This window comes from Rhamphochromis longiceps, linkage group LG14 (assembly GCF_057381845.1).
Source record: "Rhamphochromis longiceps isolate RC_006_pf linkage group LG14, R_longiceps_female_GT1.1, whole genome shotgun sequence".
In the NCBI taxonomy this organism is placed as follows: domain Eukaryota; kingdom Metazoa; phylum Chordata; class Actinopteri; order Cichliformes; family Cichlidae; genus Rhamphochromis; species Rhamphochromis longiceps.
This window is the reverse complement of record NC_140570.1, coordinates 19833232-19855547: the sequence shown is the minus strand read 5'-3', so window position 1 is coordinate 19855547 and position 22316 is coordinate 19833232. Positions and strand designations below refer to the sequence as shown.

The following is a 22316-nucleotide window of genomic DNA, read 5'->3' as shown; positions in this document are numbered from 1 at the left end:
ACAATATGCATGTCCTTCCTTCATCCCTTTGTGGAACTTCAACGCACTTCTGCTCTCCCCCATATTCCATCTTCACAAGCATATCCTGTGTGGAGATTGTATAAAAATTAGTTGACACTAATTAATGGCACAAATAATCCAGTAAACAATTGCAGCACAGTGAAAAAAAAAAAAAAGGAATCCTCTTTGAGCCATTACTTGTGTAAAGTATTTTCCCAAAAGACAAAGACACAGGCAACAGGTAATACTGAACTAAATGTAAAACCTCAACCTTTTTCATTTTTACCTAAACCGTCTGCACAAAACTCTGGAGGGATCTATGCTAACGTAGAACCCAGTCAGGACGCCTGCTACTGCTGTTTGCTCGTTTTTTTTTTTAATGGGCGATCGTTTTCAGGCTTCAAGTACCACCATTATACCAACATTTCACATTCTAGACATTGTTTTAGGTGTATTTGACCAAAAGTTTGACTGAAAATTCACATGCAAGCTTTTTTCAAGGCTGTGGTATTTGCCCGCAGACAATACCTTTCAGCTAGCTAAAACAGAATATTATGCTATCACCGAGCAACATGGCTAATGCCTTTCACACAGCTTTGTCTCAACTCCAAAGAGCCACAGAAGTAAAAGCTCATAATAATAATTGAAACAATCTTTGAAAAAATGACTTACCAAGCATGGCAAACAACTCAAATATGTAGAGCAAAATGTTCTGAAACAGCTTCACTTCAGCTTCGATTGGAGCCGTGCTGGGGCGGAGTCTGTGAATTTACTCTGTTGGTGTCACAGCCCCTGTAGGAGTTCAGAGTTAAGAGGTCAAGAGTTAATGTTTCCATTGTAACACCTCCAGATTTGACAGAGAAACACTCATTTTTAACACTCGATTTTAACTACTATCATTTTACACCTCAGAGTTACATTAAAAGAATGTGACTCTACTTAGAGTAAAATTAACTCTACTTTTGCAAGAAGACTATTAACACCAAAACATTTAACACTTTTGAATTTGCTGTGTAGTTTCTAGAAAATGACAATGAGTTCACTGTCTCCACAGTCACCAGATCTCTTTTGGATTACAACAGACATTTTTAAAACTGATGATAATCACAGCTGTAAGCACAAGTGCTGGTAAAGATGTTCTGCTATTACACAAGATAGTAATACCACAGTGCCACAAACTGCAACACCAATTTAAAAAAATGCACCTACAATCTCAAAAGAAGCTTTGAAGCTTTGATATAATTAGACATTTTATCAGGACTGTCTGGATTCGTACAAATTGCTAAGTTAGCCTTGTGGTCCCGAGCAATGTTCCCTCTAAGCTGCGCACGTGCACAATTGCGCACTGCTGGCACGGTCTCTGCACACAGAAAATCTGCGTTGCGCACAAAAAAAAAAATCTAACCTGAATTGAAATTAAAATGAATACTTTAACAATTCTGTTTTGCAGTGTTAGTCAGTAAGTGACTGGCTGCTCCCGTATGGGATTAGAACGATCCCACTTTATCCCATAGTCCAGCCAATAATGCGATTCACATTCGTATATGCAGCCAATCAACGTCGTTGACAGGCTATGACAGCGCCCTTTTGTGCCGACACCGGTGTTTTAGCTAGCAAAGTGGTGTGGCTGAGGTGGAGTGAAGCCACGTTAATGACAATGTGTACAACCATTGGAGATGTGAGCAGGACAGACGGAACAATACCAGTTTTTAAATTGTGTTGATAGGCCACGTGAAACCAGAGTTGTGATTTTAAAAAAATGCAATGTTTGGTTTCCTTCCTGAATACTATGTTGTTTATATTTACTGCGGGAAGAAACAGTAAAAACGGCGTTTTATAAGAAAAAAGGCTCGAAAGCGCTCTCCGCCTGTGAGCAAAAACAAGCCCCCACCCCCCTCTCTCTTTCCTATTCGTCCAAAAAAGTACCATGTCAACCAATCAAAAAATGATATGGCAACATGGCATCTAGTTGTTAAGTAACGGGGGGAAATTTTAGGAGTGACGGCGGTGTTTTGAGATGTGAGAGATTTGAGACGTTTAGCGCAAATCTTGTGTAGTTAGTGTGTAGTGTAGTCAATAGTTTTGTTGTGTGTGTCAGAACAGTGAGGCGACTGCTGAATGTTACAGGTGTTACAGGAGTGATACATCTCCTGTTGTCAGGCCTGCAGGTATCAGGCTGTTGTTCTCCTTTATCTCATAGTGGACAGAAATTATTTTTTGGAGTGGCACAAATAATCTGTGTGGCATCAAATTTGATGCAGAACAGCTGATTGTTCTGTAAATAGTTTGAAATGTTTATTTAAAAATGCCTTGGCTGCATTTAAAAAAATAGCTGCAAAAAACGTTGTTGTTTGCCAAACTGAGCTACTTTTTTGAGGAGTAACTATATAATTATTTGCCCAACATTGGTCATTATATACTATATTTTGCAGAGCTTTATATATATATAAAAAAAAGAAAAGAAAAAAGAAAAAGAAAGTTGTGTTTTCGAAATTGGAGTTCAAGTCATTTTTACTTACAATAGTGTTAACATACTACACAGGCCAATGGCTAGATTTTTTTTTTACATTTTCATTGTAAGTGGGCTAAAGCAGTTTAAAAGTAGTCTAACATAAATGTAAATGCTGTAATTTGATTATTTTAATAAACCATGTAACTTGGATGGATGCTGGCGTGACCACAGTGCACACGTCTGATGTCGCTCACAGTTGTCCACGGGATCGCTCAGGGAGGGAACATTGGTCCCGAGTGATAAGATTTAAATAAATATGGGATTGAAACTTGGGGGGGGGGGGGGGGGGGGGGGGAAACACACTCCTGTAGTTTAACCTATTACATAACACATCATGTACAAATAGCCCCACCAAAGGTGACTAGATGTTGAATTATACAGAAGAATTACACCAAAGTTAAAGTGCAAGTCTTCGGTCTGCAAAGTAACAACTAACTATAGCTGTGTGTGGTGAAGAGCCTTCAAAACAATAATTACAAATACATTCATTTGCCTTGAGTTTTGCATTGATTTTCCTTTACTGGTGCTACCTTATCCATCCTTATTTATTGATAAGGTGTTTTTCAATTCTCAGCTGGTCAATATGCTGATGTGATGTGTTTGGACATTTCCAAGGCATTAAATTCTAGTGGTTCAGACGTCGCACTCTTTTTCTAATATGCTCACAAGCTGGCACACATGCACAATGTGACACATTCTGGAGCATTAAAACCACAAATACAAGCACCACAAGAGCCTACAACTGTGTTTCACTTGGTTTTGCTTTGACATGTTTCTTTATGATTAGAAAAGAAAAACTCCAAAGGAACCTCCGTATGAGGCTGTGAGTTTTGCCATGTGGTGCTGTGCCTAACTTCTGCTGCATGAGTAAAAGTGTCAGAAGTCTGCCTTTGGTTCAGCCAGGAAAATCCTGCTGGGCTCCAACCAGGGTGAAAAAAAGAAACACCAGTATCGAAGACGCGCAGTACACACACAGACGAGTTTGTATTGATGACACAGGGGTTTTCTTTATGTTTTTGTAATTGTGAAAAGAAGAAGGCAGACACACAGAGTGTTCCGGCGTAAAAATAGAAGCAGGGGAGTGTCCATCCATCACTGTGACTGTCTGAAGGGCCAGATCGATTGCGCGTGTGTGTCTGCATGTTATTTGATGCACTCCACTACCTCAGACAGAAGAGAGCCAGAATGTGAGTGGGCAAACTGTGATGTGACTTTTGAAACACAGGCACACATCTTGCCTGGCCTCTCTCTCTCTCACACACACACACACACACACACACACACACACACACACACACACACACACACACACACACACACACACACACACACACACACACACACAAGGTTAGATGACTTGCTTTTACCCAATTGCAAAGTGTGTCTGTATATGTGTGTTTATGTGTGCACAAGAGTTCCTGTCCCTGTGATAATCAGCAGAAAGCGCATAATTCATTGTTTTCCTGTATTTCCATGAGAGGCTTTTTCTCTCCTCATATCAGTCCAACTACTGCTCTGATCTGTTTAATAGCTTTTTTCACATCCTATTTTGTCTCTTCCTATTTGTAAGTGTGATGAATTACCTGCTGGTTACCTTGGAATGTGTTACCCTAGCAGAATACCAAAGAGCCATTAGAGATGAATTGGTTCAAGGCTGACACTGACCTTAAGGTTGGCGTATCCTACAGGCGGAAATGTGGTTTTAACTAACACTGAGAGCAACATGCATGTTTTTTTTCTCCTTCCTTTTTTTTGCACATGCACAAGCACACTCAGCTACACACACGCATTAGGTTTCACCATTTACAGTGAGAGTGGGAATAATTTAGGAGTACAAATAGTTCGGCTTAAATAACACAACGGCAAATGCACTTTTTTGTGTGTTTTTGTGTGCTTCTGTGAATGTTAGTGCATGCGTGCAGATAACACCTTGGTGTGTATGTGTGCGAGTGTGCGTCTGTGCACGCGTGTGTAAAGGTCATGTCTCTCATCTCTAAGTGAGCTTCAGTGAGAAGAGCTGAGTGGCAGCACTCATCAATATTAACTAATGCCCTTCCTTTCATCCACAACATAAATCCATGGAAACAAACTCACACACGTGGGCCTCAGGAAGGTCTTGCTGTTTGTATGTGCGTGTGTGTGATATATAAAATAAATACTTTACATATCACTGTATTTACAGTAAAACAGTGCTATACGAAATAAACCGTTTGACGAGCTATTGCAGGTTTACTGAGTTTCCAGGTTCCACTTTGTGGCAGGTGACAGATGATGTGAAAACGTAGGTGTAGGTTCAGTGTGGGCTTTAGCAGCGAAGGTGTCAGCTTGAGTTTAGATAAACACACTACAGACACATCACAGGTTTTGTCCGACACCAAAAGCCTTTTAACAGCTAATGAGTAATGAGGGAGAGTAATGACAGACAGAGGATGGCGCGAGAGAGAAATAGAAAGTGAGAGAGGAAAAAAATAGCAAGTGTAAATGCGAGGTGAAACCATGTCTTACTGAAAATGGGAAAAAGGGAAAAGGAAAGATGAGGAAAAACATTAAAAAGGCAACAGACACGCACTGTGTTTATGTTTGTAATTAGGTCCGAGTATGTAAACGGACTCTCGTGATGGAGGAAAAGCAAAGCGAGGGGAATTTAAGGAAGAGCACAAAGTCGACAAATGGAAATCCTTTGATCAGAACACAAAAACAACAGCAGTAAAGCCGAGATAGTGAAGAACAACAGAAAGACGTCACAGACAATTACTGTGAACACGTCTCCATTCAGTATAAACACCCCTGTGTTTTGCTAAGGCGACGCGTAACACTTAAAATCCTCTGTCATCTCTTCTCCAGCTTTTCATCTTCCAAACGCCAGAGCGTGAAAAACAAACAGAGAGGAAACAGACTTTTTTTTTTCTGTTTACAGTACAGCTATCATGCCTACTGGGAAAATAGAGATCTTAATGAAACACATTAGACAGATAGAGGCAGTTGAGGCACTCTGTGAGTGCATACGAGTGTGTAGGTGTGGGTCAGCGTGTGTGTTTAAGAGACAGAGTCGGCCTTTCATCCAGGAGAAGTCAGATTACCTGGAGGGAACATTGCTATTCACTGAGACATACTGCATGGGCTAATAATATTATTCACTCTTCATTACTACCGGGGCTTGAACAAAACGGCAAGAGAATACAGTGCTGACCCGCAAATCACATCCACCAAAAAAAACAGAAAAAAAAAGAAAAAACCTCCATCCACCCGATTGATGTTCTCTGCCTAACCACAGTTAATTGAAATATTTTTTCTCATTGTTGCTTTCACATCACTTGTCTGAACAAGACAAGAACAAAAAAACAACAACAACACTGCAGTATGTTGTGGGAGGATTTAACTTAACGGTTCAGTGTTGGTAGTCTGCAAAACCTGCAACACGAATGTGGCACAGTGTCTCATCTCGCCTCAAGGTACAGCAGACCCACAAAAAAGAATTTCATTAATATGGGTTCCAGTGCAGCTTTAGCATCAGTCTGACTCCTTAAAAGTGGATACATTGTCCCTTTTTCACTTTTATACCAAAATGTTTTTATATGTCAGACTGGGAATATATTGTTTCTATATATTATCCAAACCACCTCTTTCTTTCTTACACAGATACACAAGCGTTATCACCATTTTGGAATTTCCTGAGAGGCATTTTTAGACAACAGTGATATGTACAAATATTAAGATCCATCCATCCATCCATCATCAATTAACAGAACAGTGGTGGGACACCTGGCACCCCTGTTGTTGATGCATACACTGGTGTATGAGTGTGTGAACGTTAGCTTAAAAGAGGCGGGGTACACAATCTATCACAGGGCTAACAGAAAGAGACTGACAACCATTTATACCCACACCTGAAGCTAGCTTAGGATAATCAATTTAGCCTAATGCACGCATGCCGCTAACCACCACACGACTATGCCACTCCCGATTCTTTTTTGAAACATTTTAAATGAAAAAAATACTCCAAACATCCCGTCCGTCACAGCCTTAACTATCTCTGAAGGAGACAGAATCTACTGCCATTAGAAATCCTCTCACTGGGAAGATGCCAGGTCTTCCTAACAGTGGACTTTTTAATGAAAGAATTGAAATACACTGAGAGTGCATGTTTTATTGTACCACAAAATAAAATCAGATTATCTGAGGCAGTGGGCTGAATCATTGCAACATACTGCGTGATTTAATAATATTGCTTACATTTTGGTAATCACTGAAGAGGCTGTAGTAAAACAAAGCAACCGAGCAATTCTTCAGGGAGCACTTACAGTGATCCACAGGAGCCCCGCACCCTACACATAGGCGGCTGTTCAGCAGTTGACCATCAGTGGTTATTTTACAAAAAAGAAATGGGGGGAAAATATGAAAGTCAATACTGTGGTAAGATAGCCAACCACAGATGGTCATGTGCATGTGAACCTAGCGGTCAAGAGAAGTCAAAATGAAATAAATGAGATTTATATCCACACTGTACGTGAGCGCATTTTCAATGACTGAAAACACTGAATCACAAATGTTAACATGGGCAGTAACTTTTATTTTTTAAATTTTTCAATTGTTTGTTGCTCATGTGAAGCCTAAATGCACTAAAATACATCAATGAATAACTTTAAAGTAAGTGCGATTCACTAATACACAGTTATGACATGCAGTCTCCACGCTACAAAACTGTTTTTAATGCACTGTGAGGGAGAGCTGACTCTCATGTTCATGTTCAGTTTGGATTCCCTGTAGTTTTATTCATTACTTACATTTTCCCAAACCATCAATTTTATCACATTCAACCTTTCAGCGTCACCGCTCTTGTCCAGTGATCTATGTATCCACATTCTCCAAGCCCTTAGCCGTTGTTCTTTAAAATCGTTCTGACCTGTCACTCTTCCTATTAAAGCTGTCTATCGTGCCTCCCACCACCTCATCTCGGTTTTCCAGGGTGTTGCACTCAAAGTCTCCCTCAGCCTCCCACTTATGTCTAGTCTCTAGGCACCCTGGGGCGCAGTCAAACTATCTTCATCTGGGATTTACCTTAATGATTCATTGGAGTCTATCTGCCAAAAATGCTTTTTTACTTTCACTTTTTTCTCTTTTGCAAACAATCTCTTCTTACTGAAATTCATTTATAATTTGACTTAAAACACACTGAATGCTCACTGAACTCCTCCTGTTTTATGTCAGTGTATCGGGCACATCAACTTGCAACAGTGAACACCACAGCTGCTCACACTAGTGAGCGCCAAAATTTTTTGACCTCGCTGTGCTCCGTGCACAGCTGACTGCTCAAAGGTCAACTGAGTGAAACGTAGTCTGTTTAGATCGCATCATCACTGATACACATAGTGATTATAACACACTGTGTTACAGCCGTGATTTATATCAAATATCCGTTCATTTCATTTTTTTTCTTTTTGAGTCACAGCAGCTTTTAGTAAACTCATCGATACTGATGTTGAGCAAAATTTAAGAGGATTTGTGTAAACATGATAATTGAAAACCAGTGTTTTTCAATCAGCAATTACATTCAATATGTAATTACATTGGTTGGTCCAAGTCAGGTGCACTCAGAGAAGTTTGTACTTTGCACTCTACAATTTCACCTCAGCATCAAACTTGTGTGCAAACACTAGTATCTCTTTCAAATGGACTCAAACTGTTTGTGAAGGATTAGGATCTTCAGCTAAAGCTCAACCTTCTGGAAGCAGAAGACTTCATTTCAAAGTCAAAAGGCACTGTGTTAGATTTGGAACAACACCAGGCTATGCATTCCTCCTCCAGGGTTGAGACAGCCAATGCTGATTCTAATGTTAAGGTCTTGTAGTGTCTCAGAGAGAACATTCAAAGGAAACACCCTGAACTGTGTGGTATGTGAAACTGGTCCAGCAGTTCATAAGAACATGATCTTGAAAGCTTCATTAATGTATCATCACAATTCTAGGAACAAAAACTAATATTAACGCAGGACAAAATAGGAACACATAAAACATTTCAAATGTATATGGCTCACCAAATTAAAGGGACGCTTTTTAAACAGAGAGTAGTATCAAGCCAATTAAATGTGTGGGATATTGATCTGGTTGGTTAAATGACAGAGGGGGTTGTTAACCCTAACTAACCCTAACCCAACTCCTCCAGGATGGACACACAGACCTCTACAGGCTAGGCAATGTCATCCTGACTGCCATTACTGTAGGTGTCATCTGATACTACCAGGTTTCACCTCAGACTATCCAGAAGCGCAGGGCTTCCCTGGTCCAGATTTGGGAGATCACCATTTGTCGTCTCATTAGGAGTATGTCCTTAAATTGCCAGGCATACATACAAGCATGTGGTGGCCGTATTGTACAATTTTGTATGATTAAAATGAATCGCTGCAATGAAATTTGAGCGAAATGGACAAACTTCCTGCATAATATTTTCACTTTGATTTTTGTATTTGAATTGAGCCCCATGTAGGTTAATAATTTTCATTTCATATCAATAATGTGGCATCCTTTTTTTTCCAAATACAATACCCAGTCTATATCACTAAAGACATCCAGGATGACTCCTGGCATTTTGGGGATGTGGAATGTCAGCACAATTAGAATAATTCATGACAAGTAACATGAATAAATGTAGGTTTGTTGCAAATTCAATCTCCTTGCTTTTCCAGGGCGTTTTAGATATAATTTCAGTGTACTTCCTCCAGTGTGGTCATTATGAAGACATATAACCATGCAAAACATCACAAATAAAAAAGATCGTACAGTGCCATTACTGAGCCACTCAAATCATCTACAAGATGACAGAGCCTTTTAATGAAGGAATTGAGTGAGGTAAAGGCACAGAGTAATGCTGTATACGAGTGGAAAGGTTGGCAAAATCAATGTGTGTCAAGAAGACTGTGTAAAAATTTGTATTTATGTGTGTGTGAGAGTGGGTGGTGTTGAGTTGTAGCCATCTGTTCCAGGAATCTATTTAATCAAAGCTCCAAGCCTGGATATGCAGAGAAAATTTAAACACTGATGAACTCTTTTGAAGTGTGTGGCTACATGTGTGCACACACAGAGCTCATTGTCGTCCGTGCATCAACACCATTTCAATCACTACCTAAATTGGTGCAGCGTATCAGTCATTTTCTTGTCAATAAGAAAGGATCGGGCGTGTTTCCAGAAACACGTTGGAAACAAGCCCCTTAAAAACAGCAGCGCTAAGAGCTGTTGACAGAAATGATATCAGCCAACCTGAGCTAACTGGAACCCTGGCACACTCGCAATCATTTTAAAGCTACCCGTCACTTGCTGTTGCCTGTTCACCTGTACATTTCTATGACAGATTTGCATTCATAGCATCCTATTCTTTCATTTACTTTGACATGAAATATTCCCCCTGCAAAAAAGTTACATGCAGGCAACATCGTGTTTTTTTAAGTGGAAGACTTCTGTAATCTACAACTGCGGTATTTCTGTTTATTTATTCATACAGAGCAGGAACTGTGCCGAGCAGAAGGTTTGCAACAGAGAAGGTTTTGCAAGAAATCTAGTACTGAAAAGGCGACAACTCTTTTTTCAACACTTTTTTTTTCAGGGAAAATCTTTGACAATCAGAAAATAACATCTTGTACCAAACAAGCAGTAAAAATCCAGACCATACTGCCCACACCAGCCAAATCTAGATCCACTCATACCCCTATGGGGATGGGTCACATTCGACGCATTCGATGGGAATTGTCTCTTCTAGAGCAGGAGTGCCCAAGCTGATAAGGTACAAAGGGTCACTGAACAGTTTGATGAGTATAAAGATGATGTAAATCATGTGCTACAGCTTTCAAAGTCACCCAATGTCGAACCAGCTGAAAAGCTGAGAGTTTTCTATTGACTTATTAGACAGCCCACTCCACCACGTCATCAAAATTCAAAATAAGACAACATACTTTGGAAGATTGGTGTTTTATCACTCCATCAAAGGTCCAGAAGCTCAGTGAACCAATGTCACTGCACTTTGAAGCTTCCATCTGACTGAGGCCCTTCATGTTGGGTTTTTACTTTAATTTGTTACCCATCTGTAGGTCTACTGTTTTGCTTGTCACTGCACACTGCTGGTTATCCATATCCACGGTGATGCAAACACCCAATGAGTTCAGTGTATCAGTAATGTTTTGTTACACTGTGTCATTTATTCTAAAAGTGGGAAGCACAACTAGCAACAGAGCTAAGATTGAACAAATGTGAAGTGTAAGCAGTTTATGATATTTTATCATTATCTATATACGAGACTGTGTCCATATACTTATTAGATGTGTGAAGGCTGTTTTTTTTGTGTGATGCATAGGTGGAAAACTCTTAATTGAGAAGACTAATTGTCACCACATCTCTGAGCTGATTAATTTAGGAACAAAGCAAGACGGACACATCAAGGAGAGTCTGACTCCAACAGTTTGACTCAGGCAGGCTGCAGAGATAATCATGTGCAGCCAGCATGTAAACGCAGTCTGTGGCAGTCAGTTATTGATTTGTGAATAACTGACTATAGGGACAATCTATATTAACTTAAGGTGGCAAATGAGGTCATGCATCGCAGCGATAATCAACCAACCACACCACACAGAACTGCACATCCTGCCTAATCATCTTTACAGCTGTGCAGTAATGAATAGAAAGCAATAGAATAGAATAGAATCTCACTTACACCCAAACACTCATCATTATGTTTTTAAGCTTTGACGCCACAAACAAAGCATAACCACCTATTGTTACAAATCGTTTCCTCTCAATTTCTTCCGTCTCTGCCTCTAATGCACCTTATCACTTTCTGACTATCTTCATTGCACTCTGTCTCAGTGGATTGTTTTGGTTTTCACAGCACACACACTATCACGCACCTTAGTGGTGCAAAGGTTTGTAGACGCACACGTACACAAATCAAGCACATGGATTAGCATGATCAAACCCTTGAAAAGAGATGGAGCTCTTCGCCCAGTGGAGTAGTGTGGTTCTCTACTGGGACACATTAATACAAACATCAATACACACAGCTTTAACAAAGTAAGACACAGAGTCACATCCTACACAGATATATGTGCTGATATAGACAGAAATACAAAGATTGACGGCAGATGAGGATATACGGATGTGTGACACTGCTATGAGAAAATGGTTTGTACTCCTGGGTGACCAGGAGAAGCGATGGGGACCGAGGATTTTCATGATCCATTCACACTTTCTGAATGCTAGAATAGAGAGGAACTAGCCAAGGTCAGAGGCAGTATTCGCTATTCAAATTCGGAGTGTTGCTCACCACCCGGAGCAAGAGTCAAGGATTAATTTAGTGATCCATTCGCCACGCCTGTGCAGAGGATAGGCGCAGTAAAACGCAATGAAGAGGAAGAGTCTGAGGAGATGGAAAGACAAGGAGGGAAAAGAGGGAGAAGTGGAAACCGGCGAAGGTGAGAGGGAGGGATGGAACAAAAGTGAAAAGAGTGGGCAAGAAAGGGAGAGAGAGAAAAAAGATGCAGAGAGAAAGAAGTGGCTCTGCTTGTTACGCGTAGCCTGTGGAGAGAGCAAGAGAGAGAGGGGAAGAGCCCATGGTTTGCATAGAAGAGCCTCCTCTTGCCAACACCTGTGCGTGTATGTGTGTGTTTGTTTGCACACTTGTAAGAGAACGGTACACATATGATTCACTGAAAATAAACTTGAGCGGTTGTGTTAAGAGCAAGGAAGAAACGGGTCAGTCAGCACAAAAGTGTGGCTTCTTGATGATGGTTCATGAATGTGAATTCCTGAACTGCATCAACAGAATCCAAAGACTGAAACCGAATGATTTTGGAGATTCCCTGAATTTTCAGTTATCACAAGGAATTTGATATTTTCGATTAAGAGTGAATGCTTCTTTAGCCTTTGGATAGCAGAGGTGTGACAAGTATTCAGAGAGAACAAATGTAGGCACAGGGAGAACATGCAAACACAGAAAGACACTAGACACTCTGTGCGATATCTGAGAAAAAAATTATCCACCCTCTCTGAGAATATCATTTAACATACATTAACTATCTATATCTATATCTCTATATCTCTTCATTGGGAAAAAATGCAGCGCTTACATTGAAATATTTAGTCCCAAATCTCCACTTTTTTATGGCACAACAGGGTTTCTGATGGTCACATTTCTAAGTCAGTCAGGCTGATTGATGGCACCTTCATACTCCTCCCCTTACTTTATAAGAAAGCATCAACCTGATGTTTATTCATTGTGCACCATTCCACTCATTCGCTCAGCTTAACAATGGACTGGAACAGATGCAGTGTGTGAAGGAATCTAAGGGTGGGAGGTTGTAGACTATCAATTTTCCAGTGACTGTAGCTGTATTAACTAATCTATTAATTTATGTGGCTCTGTGGTGCAGTGTGTAGAAACAAACTTGGAAATTACATTGTACACTTTTGATTTATGATTAAATATAACTAGAATTTTACTTCAGTTAAATTTTAGCAATTCCCTTTTGGGTGGAGGGTATGGCATCTCGAAATTAATTTTACTCACGTAACAAACATAAAACTATTGTCAGGTGATGCTTTAAACATTTCAGATTCTGAACCATTTATTTGTTCCTGGAAAACAAATTGATATAATATTGTGAAGACAAGCGGTGCATTGTTGTAAAATACTGTATTGATTTCGTACACAGCACCTAGTTAATAACCCTGGTGGTCGATTTGTTAAAGCTTAATGAGATAAGGAGGTAAAACGGTGCAACACAGTCTCTTGAGAATTTCCCTAAAATAGGATGGATGGACTTTAGAACTGAGTTAACGAGGGAACGTGATATGATGATGCCCTTGAGAGGAAAAACACATATTTTGCGAACAGTTGGATAAATGATAAATAAATTCTTTCTTCTTAAAGCTTTCACTTTTCTGCTTTATCAAACTCACCCAATGTCTAGATTCAGCTCACCGAGAGTATCAGTGAAGCTTTATCCCCTCTCAAACACTGGCATAAAAGACACTGCACTCAAACATGCAATCACAAAGACTTGTAAACAAGCGCAGGCACACAACTGACTTAAACTGGGGCTTCTAGAAAACAAATAACTAAATGACTATCATACAAAATACACAAGGACATCTCTCAGTCATATGAGTTGAAAACAAGAACAAGAATCACATTGATCTAACATTCCCTAAACTGTTGGTCAAACTGGCGATGTGACACAAATCAGACTAAAGAAGCAGTTATAACAAACAGTTCTGAACTTTGTGGGAAACAACATTAGTTGATTAGTATAAATTCAACCCAGTGTTGATTGCTGCTCAAACGTGTTAAGGGTTTTAAGCGGAAAAACCTAACACATTTGATAGCAATCAAGAATGGGTGAAAAAATGGGTTAAAAAACAGTCTAAGGTGGTAAATGGCCACTGAAATATCAGTTTACCATTCTTCTCTTGGCGATTTCAAAGATGACCATACTTTAATACTGACTTTTGACCTTTGCTGCTTCAGGAAGTGGACGACTTGTCGTAATTGATGGAACCATGAATGGAACCCCCTCAAGCAGACTTGGGTTACACAGTACAACAATGATCTGAAAGGTAAGTCCTCCTCTGAGTGACTCACAAAGAAAATTAAGGTTTTGAAGTAGCCTAGTCAAAGTCCAGACTTAAATCCAGTTTCTTAAATCCAAACCTCATACAGAGGTTATCATCAGTGGCTGGATTTCTCTGTAAAGATTTCCTCCCCAGCAATGTGAAAGACTCATTACCATTTATCATAAACACTTGATTGCAGTCATTGTTGCCAAGGGTGGCGCAACCAGTTATCATTTTATTTTGTTTAATTTTGTGTAATATTAAAATGTTTTTGATGATCTTACACATGTAGATGTGCAAATATGTAAAATAAATAAATAAATAAAAATAGCCAACAAAGAAAAATGTGTTAAAGCTAACGCTATCCAGAGCTTAGAGCCGCAAGCCAGCAGCCTCGGTATGAGCAAAGGATCAAAGCAGTTAAGAAAAAAATAATGGAGCTGAGTGAAAAAGAGAAAAGGGTGGATGTCCTGTAATCTAGTGAAGTTTTAAACATACTGTAAAATGATGTAAGTACCTGACATGTGATTTTTTTTTAAATAAATCTGTTCCATCTTATTTTGTTTGGTAAGGTAAGATTGGTCAGGTAAACTCAAAAGCTCATTTTTGGTATCTCTTTCCAATGGCAGAGCACTTTATTTATACTGTCACTTAAATGCTTTCATTATGCAAATTGCATTGAGTGGAATTAAATTTTGTGTCCATATGTTGTCACTTACAATTCTTGGAAAGAAAATAGCTTCTGGCAAAAATCGGTATTCCACAGTTGGGGCTCCTCTATGAAAAACCCAGAGAAACCTGCAGCATGTGCAGCAGTTCTGACATATCGCCAACCAGCTGCCCATATAGCCTTGTTAACACTACCTTGCGAGCGCAAACATCGTAAAATCTCTCTCGTAGGCTTCCAGGTCGACAGGGAGTTTGAAGGATTAGATGTCATCCCCTCATGAACAGACAGGGATGGTGAAAGATTAGCTGTCATCTTTCAAAAGATCAGAGAGGACACAAGCACCAACTGTTCCCCTCTGTTCTGAACACAAAGGACCCATATTAAACACTGTCTGCAACAGTTCCCAGACTAATTTTATACTTGTAACAGCCTGCAATATTTTGTGATGGGTTATGTTATCCTTTTACAGATGGGAGTGATGATGTGAATAGAAGAGAATGAAATAAATCAGTCTGGGTAACAACTGCCAACAGAATTAACCACTTGACAGTGCTTCAAAATGCCACACAGCAACGACTTTAGCATTTATCACTGTTTCATTGTCTTGTACAGTGTCTAAAATCAGCACTTTAAAACATCAATTTGAAGAAAAAGACCGCTCGAAGCAAGATATGATACTGTGCGTTTAAAATACGGTTACAGTTTGATCCTTTGAACAACTTCAGGTAGAAAATAAAACAAATATTTATCTAAAATGGTAATGACAGATTAGCTAAAGGGAGCAAAAGGCATGGAGAGAGAGGCATACTGTACGCATTTGTTGTTTAACCAGCTACATAGTTAAGTACTTACATGCATTGGTGACTGCAAAGCTGTTGGCAGTCTCTATGTTGTCCACATGTGGAACCAGGTTAAAGGGAGCTTCCGTAGCATTAGGGCTGGTGTTGTGAAGGAAGATAGCTAGTCGAAAAGCTGTATACTCCTGATCAGTATTCCTAATGAACAATCCACCTAGAAAGAGGGACAAAGAGAGAAGAAGAGAGGCCAAGAAGGTAAGAAACATGATTCAAAAGAAAGGAAGTGAGTTATTGTGAGGCGGAGAGGGGTCGGGTGGGAAAAGTCGCGAAAGACGGAGAGTGACAGGTAGAAGAGTAATGAGGGGAACGAAAGATAAATGGGGAGGGCAGAGAAAAACAGAGGAGGGGAGAAGTGAGGAGATAGCCAAGATCTTCATTAGCTTTGTTATAAAAGGTAATTTGTCTTTTAGAACATTCTCGCTCTCTGTCTCACGCACAAACATGAATACCAACACATTTATGGAGGCTCACACTGCAGACTGCATTGATGAAATCTGAGAAAGACAGAGAGATGGAGAGGAAAGGAGAAGAAAAGAGAAACGACTAAGCTGTCGGGAAAGCCATCAAAGAGATAATGAGTCTGAGAGGACTTAAAAGAAAACAGATCAAAAAGGGTCAGCCAAATAAAGGAGGAGAATATGCCATGAAAAAACACAGAGTAACAGAGAGCAAGCGTTAAAAGTCATTGTTTTTTTTTTTAAAAAATGAGAGCTTCCCCTCATGCAGTTCAGTGAAAGAGAATGAGAAGAAGAGGTAGGAAGAAACAGAAAAGGTAGCTGTATTGCATAAAACAGGAAAAAAGGCCAAATTAACAAGAAGATAAAACTTATACAGATATGTAGGAAAAGAACTAGAGAGATAGATGGGACTGACAGGTTACTACCTGTACTAGAAAGGAAAGAAAGAAAAAAATGGGGGAAAAGCTGTTAAAGGTCATGTAATCTTTTCCATACATTCTCAATGGAAAAGATTCTGTTCTTTAACCTTGAAAAAATATGCTACCTGTAATATAACACCAGTAACTTCTAAAATCAACAGAAGAGATCAAAAATGTTATAGATATGCTAGGTATTTGCCTTCAGTGAGATATAAATGGAACAAAATATGAATTAAATAAGTGGGTGAGACAATGTTTGAAAAGCTCTGAGAGTGACCCACCCACTAAAAAGAGGAGCGTAGGGAGACATGAAGTTTTTCACTGCAGTCTAGTGAAAAACTAAGTACACCCCATGATTCAGCACCTTTAGAAGCAAAAACTTCACTTCAAAAACAACTTTATTATAACTTCATCAGTCTCTCACATCATGATAGAGATATTTTGGCCAACTCTTCTTTGCGTTACTAAAATTCATTGAGGTTTGTTCATGCACAGTTCTGTTAATGTTCATCTCAGCATTTCAGTCAGTGTGAGCACTGAAATTTGACTGTGTCATGCTGACAGCTTGAGTCTTTTCTTTTTCAGCCGTTCTGTTGTAGGTTATTGCTATGCTTGGGATAGTCATCGTCCTGCTGCGTGACTCAATATTAGCTAAGGTTTAGCTGTCGAACAGATGACCTCCCATTTGACTCTAGAACACTTTGGTGTACAGCAGAATTTAAGGACCACTGTGGCTGAAAAACAAGCTCATTGTTCAAAAAGTCTTGTCATTTGTTCAGGTTCAGCTTTGCAAACCTAAGCAATGCTGCCATGTTCTATTTTGAAGAGGCTTTCTGCAGAAAACCCATTCAGGACATACTTATTCAATCTTTTCATGAACTTTTCCATTACGCAGTCTAACCATGGTGCAAATTCACTGGGAGGTCCAATCTTTGTGGTATTTTGCCAAGTAATACCCGAATGCTTCAAAATTATAAACTGGCAAAAGGTCTCTTTTTCTAGAGGTGCTTAAACTTGCTCATGATGAGGTGATCAAATATCTGGCAGCATCTGGCATCTACTTACCTTCCTAATTCCTGTGGAAACATTAAGGGTGTACTTAGTTTTTCACAGGACTGCAAAGAGTGATGTGAAAATGTTTAGAGTTTTTTTTCATATCACCTCATATGCAAAGAATAACCCCTTGTAAACTACACATCAGCAGCCTAAGCTGTGTTAAGATAACATAACATAGCAAAATTATATCAGCTAAAACACTGAAAAAAATGGATTTTTCACCTGATTCACTCCAACAGATGGATGGCAGCAATGAACCTCCAACCACCAAAGAAGAGAGAAAACCAGTGAGCGAAATGGTCTGTTTGACTGAACCATCTGGAATGTTGTGTTGTAAACTGTTTTAAACGTCAATCACAAATGTACTCGGCAGTCAGAAGACAATAAAATTAAGCCACAACCTAAAGGAGCTTTTAGAGCTATCGAGCAGTCAGTGCTGTTAACAGTCATGGCTTGTGTTAGGTACATATTAAAATTGTACGTATGAAAGCAACTCGCAGTCAGTCACTTTCTTGTATCTTTAAAATACTTAGCAAGTACTTGGATAAATCATTTATTTAGTGTCATAACTAAAAAAACACACCTGTAGCGCTTACTGGCAAGTAGTCCCTTGTAGGGCATCTATAAGTCCAGGCGGTTTGTTGTTTAGCTATAAGTGCTCAGGATCAGGATCTTGCAATTTATCTTGCAAATCTTGCGATTTTAACAGGTATTAGAAGGCATGAGCGCATCATTGGAGTTTTAACAGATTTACACGCTGTCCGTTTACCTGTCCGTTTTTTGGATTGATTTGAACATTTTATTTAAATTTGCTCAAATTTTAAATGGTATAGCACACAGCTGTTTAACCAAGCTGCTCAACTTATATAACCCCAAAAAGAGCACGGAGATCATCTTTCCTGATGCTCTTAGTGCAGCCGAGGTCTTAATTTAAGCATAGAGGGGATCGGGCTTTTGCAGTTGCAGCCTCTAGTGGAAAAACCTGCCACTTGATATTTGTACTGCAGTCTATACAGTCTTTTAAATCCCATCTTAAAACTCCCTTTTTCTATTTTGCCGTTTAATTCCAGTTCAGTTGGACTTCCTGTTACTCTTGAGTCCCATTAATGTCTTTTTTATGTTGTGGTGTCTTTTTTGGTTTGTTTTTAGTCACATTTAATTGTATTTATTTGTTTTTATGTTTTGTTTTGTTGTGCTTATTTTACTGAGCTAAGATTTTATCTTGTTTGTTTTGTAAAGCACTAGGTCATCCTTGTTGCTTTGTTCTATTGAAATAAAGATTGACATTGACGTTAAGATAATCACATAAATTAATTCTGCCTAACATTACGACTTGAGGAAAACCAACGTGAATTAGTTTCAACCGAGTCAGGCTCAAGTCAACTGAATTGGATTACATGAGCAGACTGTGAAGCCTTGACATTGCTTTGCGAGAGAGAGAGGAGAAGAGGGGTTGAGAAAGGAATGACAGGGGAGGAGTTGGGAGGCAGAGCATATTGAACAAAGCAATTATCACAACATAACATGTCACTTATCCATGTGGCTGCATGTGTCCCTTTAATACATCAGCTTCACTCTGATTTCTAGTGTTTCTTCTACAAAGCCCAGAGAAATCATCTCCAAATATCAAGACACACGTCTGTACACATACACAGAGAAGACCTTACAGCTGGAGCATGTGTGGGAACTGCGCAAATTTCACAAGAAATAATTTTGTGCAAACATTACAATTTCATCCAAAACTGAATTGTTGTATGGCTTATGATTAGAAATTCCAAGTGGCTTGTTCAAAAATGAAAATATATTTTAGTTTTAGGGTAAAATATCCTCTGAGAGAACACACACACACGCACACACATACAAACACACTTAACACGTACTGAAACTAGATGAGGACGTCATTGCAGTAGTTTGTCAAATAATTTTTTCTACATATTCGCATCTTTATTCTTCTTTGTCTCACACTCTCTTTTTCAAACACACGTATGTAAAAAAAAATTGTCTGTGCATCCAATGGCATTACACTTGTGTGCAATGCAGAGATATGCAAATGACTTCTCAAGTCAGCCCGAGAGCCAAGTGGATGATCATGTATGTATATTGGAGTGTTTTAAGGAGGCTGGCCAGAAGGAGGGAAGAAAAGACTGCATGTGTGTGCTTTAGCATGATCGTGCATGCTTCATGCAGCATGTAGACGTATGCAAGCATGTTCACTGTGAGCATGTGTTGTTGAATGTTTAGATGCGTGCTTGACATTTGTAACTACTCAAATGCGCAGAATACACCAGGTGTGCATTACTCTAACTGTATGTGGACAGTGTATGTGTGCACATCCATGCTTGAATATCAGTGCAAATGTGTGTATGTGTGTATGCGTATACCTGTGTGTATAAAATCAGGAAATATTTAGCGCATTAAGTTTATTGGCAGCTGTAGAGAGACAGAGTCAAGGAGGCGAATCTCATTATAGGACCTCCCAGCTGCCCCCCACAAGGAGTGATGCAGTGCATTCATTATCACACACATGCCTGGCTGGATGTGTGTATGTTTGTGCGTGAAGCAAAGAAGGGGAGGAAGAGATTCTGAGCATGTGTGGTGGTTCATATGAGTAAACCCATGATTCAGATGCAGTTAACTTCATCTCAGATCTATTAGATGGCTTGAAATACAGGCTCATCCCGCACTGACACGGGGTAACTGGAAAAGGGCAGACAGCGAGAGAGAGAGAGAAAGAGTGTGTGTGTGTGTGTGTGTGTGTGTGTGTGTGTGTGTGTGTGTGTGTGTGTGTGTGTGTGTGTGTGTGTGTGTGTGTGTGTGTGTGTGTGTGAGAGAGAGAGAGAGAATACTGCAGTGTCTAAACACTGAAGAAGACTAGAAGGGAACAAAGCTCGCTGAAACATTCATGAGCCCCGAACAGCGTGTAAAATACACGCAAATACATTAGAAGGACAGACAGAGTGAAAGCGTTTGTGTGCATTTATAAACCATATGAGTCACAACCAAACCAGCACTAAAATATCTTGGATTAGAAAAATAATAATAAAAGTAAGAAAAGATGCACCACAGAGGGAATGTTCCTATAGTTATATGTTCTTCTGTTCCTTCATTCTTAAGTGGATTTCTCGTGTTTTACAGAATCTTATGGTTTGCTGGGTCCTGGTGCACCTTTTTTTCATGGTGACTGCTGTCCGCTAAAAATCCACCAAAATTCCGCTTAGTGTGTCAGATCTGAGTGTCCGTGCGTAAAATCAGTAATCATCCAACTCACCTATCTGCACTGAGCTGGGGAAAGCCCCTGTCGCCAGCCCCCAAAGGGCGGAATACACCCCGAGAAAGTGCCAAGAAAAAATTATAATCCTCATTTTTCTTTAATTCAATCCCTTCAGAAACTGTTGAGAGACATCGAGGGAGATGGGGAAGATGCGAAAAGACAGAAAAAGGCGCTAGAAAAAAAGAGACGGGGAAAAAAGAGAGAAGAAGATAAGAGAGGTTTTATTTTCCCCCGTTTCCCGGGTCGTATTCCTATTCCATGGTGGTTTCGGTCGGTTCTTTCCCTGCAGTGTCCGCTCAGAAGAAAGCTGTGGGTCCGGTGCACATGTGAACACAGGGAGAGAGAAAGAGTGAGGGGAAACTCGTAGAATGATTGGCGAGCAGGGAGAACAGCCTGCATGGAAGAACTGGACATGCGCGCCCAGTCTCTCTCTCTCTTCAGCTCGTCCGCCCCTGCTCTGTCTCTCACTCGCTCACTCACTCACCCAGGGTTAGACGGACTGTTTCTCCATCTCCTTCTACATCTTCCACCCTCCTTCTCCGACGTCTTTAGGTTTGCTTGAACCCAAATGGTAAATTCTGGACGGGTTAAAGTGGAGAGAAAAACAAAACAACAGAACTCATGTTTAATCTGTCAATGAATGATTCACAAAAGGGGTGCGCGGGGCATAAAGTCAGAAAATCAAAGTGATTAATTTGAAAATGCGACGTTTAACATATATACTGTTGGGTTTTTGGGGGTGGCGTTGTTGTTGGTGGGGTTTAAGTCCAAAGTGAGAAAGAGTGTCAGAGAACGCGCGCTGGTGAATAACTAATTACATTACGAACCCAATCCATCCTCACGCAGCGCTCCACTCCGCTGTTAGAGCGGAATATGTTTGTCCAACCTGTGCAAACCTGTGAGGGAAACCTCAAGCTCTCTTTAACTGCCGGACGCCGTTCGCGTCCCGAGTTTCAGCTAAAATCATCGTTATTTCAACGTCACGACCCCGTGAGCGCAAACATCTGCCCAGTGAGGGGAAAACTGCAAATACAAGAGAGACGGTGCGACCATTCCTTGACACGGGCTCATAAAAGTCTGAAATAATGAGATAGTCGGAATAGCTTAGAATAAGGGAATAAAACGGCGGAAAGGGAATCATAGCCCGGAGTACTCCGTGTTAGAGTGCGTTATGTTAATGCCGTATCCCATTCAGAGTCGTTTAATCTAGCCTGCCGGTAGCAGGTCGGTAAAACTGACAGACGGTCTGGGATCGCGTAGTTACACGGTGGAGAGCACAGTTTCATTTTTCCAGATGGCAAAACGAAAGGGTTGCTTCACGGCTTGTCCCAGTGAAAGATGTACTCTGCCCGTCTTTGAAGGGTTTTCCCGGTCGGTTGCAAGAACATGCGACTAAATCAAACAGCCTGGAAAAATGCGAGTTCAACATTTTCTTACATTTTCCACTATACATCTCTACCTTCCGAGAATGTTAATTCA

At 40.0% G+C, this 22316-nt stretch overlaps 1 protein-coding gene across 4 annotated transcripts in view; it reads right to left on the bottom strand.

The window, feature by feature from the left end:
* The window catches only part of gria4a (glutamate receptor, ionotropic, AMPA 4a), a 123745-nt gene extending 102533 nt beyond the window's left edge, over nt 1-21212 (bottom strand). For all 4 annotated transcript variants that reach the window (XR_014914737.1, XM_085429087.1, XM_085429085.1 and 1 more), the window contains exons 1-2: nt 20835-21212; nt 15629-15787 (exon numbers count right to left, since the gene is read on the bottom strand). Coding sequence is in view for 3 of the 4 variants with exons in the window: in XM_085429087.1 (XP_085285213.1) it covers nt 15629-15787; nt 20835-20928 (253 nt within the window). In the remaining variant the exon portion in view is untranslated. The remainder of the gene's footprint in view (nt 1-15628; nt 15788-20834) is intronic.
* Between the last annotated feature and the right edge of the window lie 1104 nt (nt 21213-22316).